This window comes from Tachysurus vachellii, chromosome 12 (assembly GCF_030014155.1).
Source record: "Tachysurus vachellii isolate PV-2020 chromosome 12, HZAU_Pvac_v1, whole genome shotgun sequence".
NCBI classification, from domain to species: Eukaryota; Metazoa; Chordata; class Actinopteri; order Siluriformes; family Bagridae; genus Tachysurus; species Tachysurus vachellii.
This window is the reverse complement of record NC_083471.1, coordinates 1,549,030-1,559,029: the sequence shown is the minus strand read 5'-3', so window position 1 is coordinate 1,559,029 and position 10,000 is coordinate 1,549,030. Positions and strand designations below refer to the sequence as shown.

At 39.3% G+C, this 10,000-nt stretch overlaps 1 protein-coding gene across 5 annotated transcripts in view; it reads right to left on the bottom strand.

Annotated features, from left to right (window-relative positions):
- LOC132854405 (A-kinase anchor protein 7-like) overlaps window positions 1–9,660 on the bottom strand; it is a 31,789-nt gene extending 22,129 nt beyond the window's left edge. The window contains exons 1-7 of one of the 5 annotated variants that reach the window (XM_060882780.1): window positions 9,589–9,660; window positions 8,117–8,321; window positions 7,507–7,584; window positions 6,611–6,751; window positions 6,165–6,316; window positions 5,893–6,029; window positions 1,433–1,593 (exon numbers count right to left, since the gene is read on the bottom strand). In XM_060882780.1, coding sequence (XP_060738763.1) covers window positions 1,433–1,593; window positions 5,893–6,029; window positions 6,165–6,316; window positions 6,611–6,751; window positions 7,507–7,584; window positions 8,117–8,285 — 838 coding nt within the window. In that variant the 5' untranslated portion in view covers window positions 8,286–8,321; window positions 9,589–9,660. Of the gene's footprint in view, window positions 1–1,432; window positions 1,594–5,892; window positions 6,030–6,164; window positions 6,317–6,610; window positions 6,752–7,506; window positions 7,585–8,116; window positions 8,509–9,395; window positions 9,411–9,588 lie in introns of those variants that run through there. The other 4 variants (XM_060882781.1, XM_060882779.1, XM_060882783.1 and 1 more) reach the window with 4 other exon arrangements.
- Window positions 9,661–10,000: the final 340 nt, after the last annotated feature.

The window sequence follows — 10,000 nt, the reverse complement described above, 5'->3', positions numbered from 1 at the left end:
CAGCGCTGACAGTTTGGCAGCTGCACATCACAGGTTTATATTAACATGTTCGCAGGGACACAAAAGGAGTTTAAAAGCTGGTGGACATGAAGACGTTAAGGTAAGCTGTACGGATGCTCTGGTATAAATCATCACAGAAGATAGAACAGAGTCTAAATCATCAAAATCCTGAAAATGGGCCACCTTCAGAACTGACCAAAAAGACTATGATATAGTGAGATAGGAGGAAATGGTGGTCCAGGTGGATATTTAGATTGGAGCCCTGGAGAACCTGGAACTAACCTGGAACTAGCAGCATGAGGTCCCTCCCAGGTTCTTGTGACCACTATCTTCCACAGAGAAAGCACTGGACAGGAATTTAAATCTTTCTCAGAAGATCATCAATCTTACAAAACTTTTACAGCACAATGTAATCTTCAGCTCCCAAGAACACTTTCACTTTTCATGGTTGAAATCTGGACTGGTCGCAAGAGTAGAGCGCTGAAGTAGGCGAAGGTGCGACACCGTTGGCACAGTGAACCGGATAGAGATCTGGATGGTGGAGGAGGATCTCAAAGCCACGAAACAGCTGTGAAGCAGAAAGAGCTTCACCAAGCATGAGCAGAACATGGAAGAGCATCAGCTATCATTTCTACAGGAGCTCAATCTGCCTTCATGACAAACAAGCAAAGACATGACAGATTTCCGTGGTGGCATGAAAGGTTTCCACAGGTTGCTGTATGAAACAGGCAAAGGACCGAAACAAACAAAAAACATGAAGTAAACAGAACTCGCTTCATCCATTTTCTAAGACCAGGTTAAAAGCTAGATAAGGAGCCAGGGGCAAAAGTGTCCTGGCCACAAAGGTGAATGTGAGCTGCAGATTAACACCAGAAGATAACAAATTCCCAGAGGAAGTGGCATTGTTCTGTAGTTGACCGGTGATTTTAATCGATCAGAGAGAAGACAAGGGAAGAGAGAAGAGGCACATGAGATAAAAGTAAAAGGCCTGGTTGCAAGAGAAATGACCATCACTCTGGAGGTCTTTAAAAGTAACAGATAAGAAAGGTCAGGCTCAGAAGAAGGTGGCCGTGGACCGTACCAGCAGTAAGGGGGCAGAGCTGAGCAGTGACACGACCAGCGTGGTGGACGAGACACTTCCAGAATGGAGTCTCCAGTCAGCACTTGGTGAAGGAATGACCAACGTTTGTAGCTGCTATAACAAGTAAAAACAGGAAAAATCTAATTTCATGGATGTTCCACATCGTTAGAAGTAACTAAAAATGGCATCTCACAAATGTATACAGCAACATTCATCTGATATGCAAAGCTCTAATTTAAAACCTTAAATTTCCAAAGGAAGTAACAGTGAGATAAAAGTCACAAAGAAAAAAATCACAAAAATCGATCAAGGAAAAAAAAGAGGGAGAAAAAGGTGTGAGAAAGAACTCACCTGCGATGTGTGTGAGGGTACTGATGTGTTCTCCCTCCTCAATGTGGATGAAAGCTACTTCCTGTTTGAAGTGACCGATCCCACGGAATGGCAGGACCAGGCTCCGCCCACCCACCAGGGACGTCAACATAGACTCCATCTCTTCTATTGCTAATGCAGCTCTGTATAGCACACACACACACACACACACACACACACACACACACATACACACAGACACATACACGTAGCTGTTAATCCCCTGGGAAGTGCACTGACGCAGGTGTGAATTCACACAATTCTGCACACACACACAAACCTAGCTGTTTTTCTCAGGAAAGTTGCTATGACGCAGGTATGAGTTCATGATCTAACACACACACACACACACACACACACAAATCCTCTGACTTCTCAATTCGATCATGATGTGCACTCACTGGAGCAGAAGATTACTGTTATATAACCACACACACTCGTCCAGTGTAAAAACTAGAATAACAGAACCTGACTAACAGTTGTGTGGAAAATGCAAAAGAAAATCACAACGTCCCTGGTACAGATCTCGTAATATCACAGCAGCCACACATAGAAGTAAATATTACAATACAGACTAAAAAAAGATGTGATATTATATAATAACATTCCTGCACATTATACGTGACTCATGTCTATGGCATGACTATAAAGTAATGACAGAGTAACACTGCAGTAATGACAGAGTAACACTGTAGTAATGACAGAGTAACACTACAGTAATGACAGAGTAACACTGTAGTAATGACAGAGTAACACTGTAGTAATGACAGAGTAACACTGTAGTAATGACAGAGTAACACTGTAGTAATGACAGAGTAACGCTACAATAATGACAGAGTAACACTGCAGTAATGACAGAGTAACACTGCAGTAATGACAGAGTAACACTGCAGTAATGACAGAGTAACACTGCAGTAATGACAGAGTAACACTGCAGTAATGACAGAGTAACACTGTAGTAATGACAGAGTAACACTGCAGTAATGACAGAGTAACACTGCAGTAATGACAGTAACACTGTAGTAATGACAGAGTAACACTGCAGTAATGACAGTAACACTGCAGTAATGACAGAGTAACACTGCAGTAATGAGAGTAACACTGCAGTAATGACAGAGTAACACTGTAGTAATGACAGAGTAACGCTACAAAAATGACAGAGTAACACTGCAGTAATGACAGAGTAACACTGCAGTAATGACAGTAACACTGTAGTAATGACAGAGTAACACTGCAGTAATGACAGTAACACTGCAGTAATGACAGAGTAACACTGCAGTAATGACAGAGTAACACTGTAGTAATGACAGAGTAACACTACAGTAATGACAAGAGTAACACTGTAGTAATGACAGAGTAACACTACAGTAATGACAGAGTAACACTGTAGTAATGACAGAGTAACACTGCAGTAATGACAGAGTAACACTGCAGTAATGACAGAGTAACACTGTAGTAATGACAGAGTAACACTGCAGTAATGACAGAGTAACACTGTAGTAATGACAGAGTAACACTGTAGTAATGACAGAGTAACGCTACAATAATGACAGAGTAACACTGCAGTAATGACAGAGTAACACTGTAGTAATGACAGAGTAACACTGCAGTATTGACAGAGTAACACTGCAGTAATGACAGTAACACTGCAGTAATGGGAGTAACACTGCAGTAATGACAGAGTAACACTGCAGTAATGACAGAGTAACGCTACAATAATGACAGAGTAACACTGCAGTAATGACAGAGTAACACTGTAGTAATGACAGAGTAACACTGCAGTATTGACAGAGTAACACTGCAGTAATGACAGTAACACTGCAGTAATGAGAGTAACACTGCAGTAATGACAGAGTAACACTGCAGTAATGACAGAGTAACGCTACAATAATGACAGAGTAACACTGTAGTAATGACAGTAACACTGCAGTAATGACAGAGTAACACTGTAGTAATGACAGTAACACTGCAGTAATGACAGAGTAACGCTACAATAATGACAGAGTAACACTGCAGTAATGACAGAGTAACACTGTAGTAATGACAGAGTAACACTGCAGTAATGACAGAGTAACACTGCAGTAATGACAGTAACACTGCAGTAATGACAGTAACACTGCAGTAATGACAGTAACACTGCAGTAATGACAGAGTAACACTGCAGTAATGACAGAGTAACACTACAGATAATGACAGAGTAACGCTACAATAATGACAGAGTAACACTGCAGTAATGACAGAGTAACACTGCAGTAATGACAGAGTAACACTGCAGTAATGACAGAGTAACACTGCAGTAATGACAGAGTAACACTGCAGTAATGACAGAGTAACACTGTAGTAATGACAGAGTAACACTGCAGTAATGACAGAGTAACACTGCAGTAATGAGAGTAACACTGCAGTAATGACAGAGTAACACTGCAGTAATGACAGAGTAACACTGTAGTAATGACAGAGTAACACTACAGTAATGACAGAGTAACACTACAGTAATGACAGAGTAACACTGCAGTAATGACAGTAACACTGCAGTAATGAGAGTAACACTGCAGTAATGACAGAGTAACACTGCAGTAATGACAGAGTAACACTGTAGTAATGACAGAGTAACACTGTAGTAATGACAGAGTAACACTGTAGTAATGACAGAGTAACACTGTAGTAATGACAGAGTAACACTGCAGTAATGACAGAGTAACACTGCAGTAATGACAGTAACACTGCAGTAATGACAGTAACACTGCAGTAATGAGAGTAACACTGCAGTAATGACAGAGTAACACTGCAGTAATGACAGAGTAACACTGTACACTGTAGTAATGACAGAGTAACACTGTAGTAATGACAGTAACACTGTAGTAATGACAGTAACACTGTAGTAATGACAGTAACACTGTAGTAATGACAGTAACACTGTAGTAATGACAGTAACACTGCAGTAATGACAGAGTAACACTACAGTAATGACAGAGTGACACTGTAGTAATGACAGAGTAACACTGTAGTAATGACAGAGTAACACTACAAAAATGACAGAGTAACACTACAGTAATGACAGAGTAACACTGTAGTAATGACAGAGTAACACTGCAGTAATGACAGAGTAACACTGTAGTAATGACAGAGTAACACTACAGTAATGACAGAGTAACACTGTAGTAATGACAGAGTAACATTACAGTAATGACAGAGTAACACTGCAGTAATGACAGAGTAACACTGCAGTAATGACAGAGTAACACTGCAGTAATGACAGAGTAACACTGTAGTAATGACAGAGTAACACTGCAGTAATGACAGAGTAACACTGTAGTAATGACAGAGTAACACTACAGTAATGACAGAGTAACACTGTAGTAATGACAGAGTAACACTACAGTAATGACAGAGTAACACTGCAGTAATGACAGAGTAACACTGCAGTAATGACAGAGTAACACTGTAGTAATGACAGAGTAACACTGTAGTAATGACAGAGTAACACTGCAGTAATGACAGAGTAACACTGTAGTAATGACAGAGTAACACTGTAGTAATGACAGTAACACTGTAGTAATGACAGTAACACTGTAGTAATGACAGTAACACTGTAGTAATGACAGAGTAACACTGCAGTAATGACAGAGTAGCACTGTAGTAATGACAGAGTAACACTACAGTAATGACAGTAACACTGTAGTAATGACAGAGTAACACTGTAGTAATGACAGAGTAACACTGCAGTAATGACAGAGTAACACTACAGTAATGACAGTAACACTGTAGTAATGACAGTAACACTGTAGTAATGACAGAGTAACACTGTAGTAATGACAGAGTAACACTGTAGTAATGACAGTAACACTGTAGTAATGACAGAGTAACACTGTAGTAATGACAGAGTAACACTGTAGTAATGACAGAGTAACACTGTAGTAATGACAGAGTAACACTGTAGTAATGACAGTAACACTGTAGTAATGACAGAGTAACTCTGGTGTGCTTCTGACGTGCTTCTGACGTGCTTCTGACGTGATTCTGACGTGATTCTGATGTAAATTGACGTGCTACTGATAAACAATAACAAAGCATTTTAAACATGTGCAATATTATCTGTGCAATATGTCTTCAGTGTAACCACTACTCTTTTTATACATTTTTGTTTTTGTATATACTGTATATTATATAATGTCTGTTTTCTTTATTCTTTTTATATATTTTTTGCTGCTGTAACAGAGAAATTTCCCCCTTGTGGGACGAATAAAGGTATATCTTATTTTATCTTATCTTACTGGTGTTAATAATTCTGTTTGATGTGTTCTCTTGGGTATCAATATTCAAATACACTGATAATGCTTTACTCCTTTACTTATATTTTAAATATACATAGAGTGCATGTTGTGTATTTACTGTTACATACACACATGTAGAGACTATAGACATGTACGTGGTGTACGTACGAGTCGATCTGCTCCTGCGAGGACAGGTGTGTGACGAGCAGCGTGACATGGAGTGTGCCTACAGGAATCAGGGCTCTGGAGAGACGAGGGTCTTTCTGTAACACCTCAGACTGGACTTCCTCCACCCCCTGTTTTATCTGACACACACACACACACACACACACACACACACTTTTAGAAACCCATAACACAGTGTAGTCACAGTGTAACAGTCGGATAGTTTCAACTGTTTATATGAGCATGAAGAACTTCATTGAGAGTCTGTGCTGAACCTTTTGGTTGGTGATCGGGATCGACACAAAGTAATTAGGACGAGGACTATCTTTCTTCTTTTTCTTCTCTTTCTCTCCGTCCTCCTCATCTTCTGCATGTCCCCTTTTTTTCTTCTTCCCTTTCATCTTCTCCTTCGCCTCAGGGCCAGAGACTGAAATAGAAAAACCTCTATCAGACCCCAGGATTGTGTGACAGTCATATTTCCCTGCTCTTGATTTAACATCTGTAAAAAAAAAAAAAAAACTGCAACAGATATTTGAGTCAGTCAGAACCAATGAGCAGATGTGCAGGTTCTTGATTTGGTTATTTTTAATAAAATAAATTCTATCTGTAATCTCAAGACAGAACGTAACTGCACCAGAAGTCTATACTGAGACGTCTACGCTTAATTTGTTAAAACAACCTAACGTGGCGTTTACTCATCACACCGACAGAGCTGACTTACAGCCGAGATCCTTCCAGACCTCGGTGTTGGTGAAGGGAAGTTCAGCCAGGAGCTTCACTGTGCAGTCGCCATACTTCATTTTCTGCTTACGTCCCCGAGATTTCCTGACGTTCCTCTTCACCTTCGGCAGGCTTTTCGACACTGAAAATCACAAAGATGAATAACTGGTCATTATAGATGCTGTTTGTCCATCTAGAGGATTAAAGGTGAGCCAGGTTTCCAAGGTGATGTGAAACAACTGCATTGTGGAGGTGCTTTTATGGGAACATTAGTGCTGTTTAAGAACATGGGGATAATAAAGACACACGTCATCGTCTTTGTTGTTCATTCATTCATTCACTCATTCATCTTCTACCGCTTATCCGAACTACCTCGGGTCACGGGGAGCCTGTGCCTATCTCAGGCGTCATTGGGCATCAAGGCAGGATACACCCTGGACGGAGTGCCAACCCATCATAGGGCACACACACACACTCTCATTCACTCACACAATCACACACTACGGACAATTTTCCAGAGATGCCAATCAACCTACCATGCATGTCTTTGGACCGGGGGAGGAAACCGGAGTACCCGGAGGAAACCCCCGAGGCACAGGGAGAACATGCAAACTCCACACACACAAGGTGGAGGTGGGAATCGAACCCCCAACCCTGGAGGTGTGAGGCGAACGTGCTAACCACTAAGCCACCGTGCACCCTGTCATTGTTGTTATTAATTATAAATGAAAAGAGATTTATTATTTTTTATGTAATAACACACGTACTCAAGCACCGATTGGCTGATTTAATGCAGGACACACAAGAATTCTGTACATCCTGCGTACTATATAAGTACCTAATTATATCTGACTTTGATCCTTGATCACATTTGATTCATTACAGGACAGAACCAACCTGTGATCTGTTCCATGTGCGTTGGTGACGGTTCGAGGACACCTTGTCTTTCCATGTGGAGTGAAATCCTGCTCGGTTCTGGAACAGATCCAATCACAGTGAAATATATCCAACACTGAACACAGTCAGACTGAATAAACAGGTTTCTGACAAATCTTTCTTATTTCAACAACCTCCTAATCAAAACACGATTATCAGACTGTGTCTGACTGTAGAAAGGACATTATTCATAATAACACACTCCGGAGTTTATAACAGTTTATAACCACACCTTCCAGTGTCAACCAAATGAGGATGAATTTCCCTTTTGAGTCTGGTTCCTCTCAAGGTTCCTCTCCTCACCAAAGTGTCCTCACTCACCTCAGGCCACTGGTGATAATATTACATTTCTGTACTATACTTTACTGTACACAAATAGAATAAAATTGAATTTGTCACATTTCATCCTCTTCTGAGACAAATCTGTCTAATCTTTCTAAAGATAAGGTGTAAATACTTCTAATTACGATCTGAATCTGTGTCGAGTCTCTGATGTGTTTGGTTTTACAGTTGGATGTTTGAACCCTTGACCTTTCATGATAAACGTTTATAATCTATAACTATACCTTACCTGAGACGGATGTTAATGCGACGGCTTTTCTCTGAGGCGTCCGGGTCGAAACAGGGACAGGACGACACACTTGTCTTCTCACCTGAACACCTGAACTGAGCATGTTTACACCAAACCAACACGATAATCTCTTATTTACTGATTTAATCATGAAGTTCAGTGTGAACATGTCAAACTGTCCAGGTTTCTCAGGTATTTACACCAACTATAATTATACACATCTCATTCATTTGTAGTCATATTAAAGTTAAAGTTTAAATAAAATAAAATAAAAAAAACACAGATTAGTATAAAGCTAACAACACATAATTTAGCTAATTGTCTAGACACCTCTGCTGTCATAACTCACATCATACCTGTATTATGTCATAACATACCTGTATCATGTCATAACATACCTGTATTATGTCATAACATACCTGTACTACGTCATAACACACCTGTACTACGTCATAACATACCTGTACTACGTCATATCTTACATCATAACACACCTGTACTACGTCATAACGTACCTGTACTACATCATATCTTACATCATAACATACCTGTACTACGTCATATCTTACATCATAACACACCTGTACTACGTCATAACGTACCTGTACTACATCATATCTTACATCATAACACACCTGTACTACGTCATAATGTATCTGTACTACGTCATAATATACCTGTACTATGTCATAAAGTACCTGTACTACATCTTATCTTACATCATAACACACCTGTACTACGTCATAATGTATCTGTACTACTTCATAATATACCTGTACTACGTCATAACATACCTGTACTATGTCATAACGTACCTGTACTACATCATATCTTACATCATAACACACCTGTACGTCATAACGTATCTGTACTACTTCATAATATACCTGTACTACGTCATAATATACCTGTACTATGTCATAACGTACCTGTACTACATCATATCTTACATCATAACACACCTGTACTACGTCATAATGTATCTGTACTACTTCATAATATACCTGTACTACGTCATAATATACCTGTACTATGTCATAACGTACCTGTACTACATCATATCTTACATCATAACACACCTGTACTATGTCATAACGTACCTGAACTACGTCATAATGAATCTGTACTACATCATAAAATACCAGTACTAGGTCATAACGTACCTGTACTACATCATATCTTACATCATAACATACCTGTACTACGTCATAACGTACATGTACTACGTCATTACGTACCTGTTCTACGTCAAAACGTACCTGTATGCGTCATAACATACCTGTACTACGTCATAACGCACGTCATAACGCAACTCTGCTAGTTTTCTGGTATTAATTTTGATTTAATGGTCCTTAACTATCATGCAGCTCATGATATAAAGTAAAAAGAACAAAAGCCGTCGCTTACACGAGTCTAGTGTTAACACAAGGTTTAGTGAATCTAGTAGATTTATTCAGATTAAAGATTCTAACCTTTTAACGTTATTAATAGCGCGTGCTGACTGTCGCGTGTCTATAAAAACACCGCGCGCATATTGTAAACACGTACGGAAAGCCAGGAGGGACACGTGGTATTTGCGATTTTGAAAAACAACCTAAGACGAGTTTACATCAATCAGAGCTACAAAGTGTGACGTTCTGTATTTAAAAGCACAACTAGAATATGTTCTTGTTTCATCATTTAAGTCTGGAAAGATGTTTATAGTATTATTTTATTAGTAAAATAAATACATAAACAAACCCACACATACATAAATACTCAAATACACAAATAAATGAGGACCAGAAGAATTTTCCCTTTTTAAATGATTTAATGACCTTAAACTCAATTAGGAACTTTCTGTAAGTGAGAACAAAACTTTTTGTTTGTTTGTTTGTTTTTTTT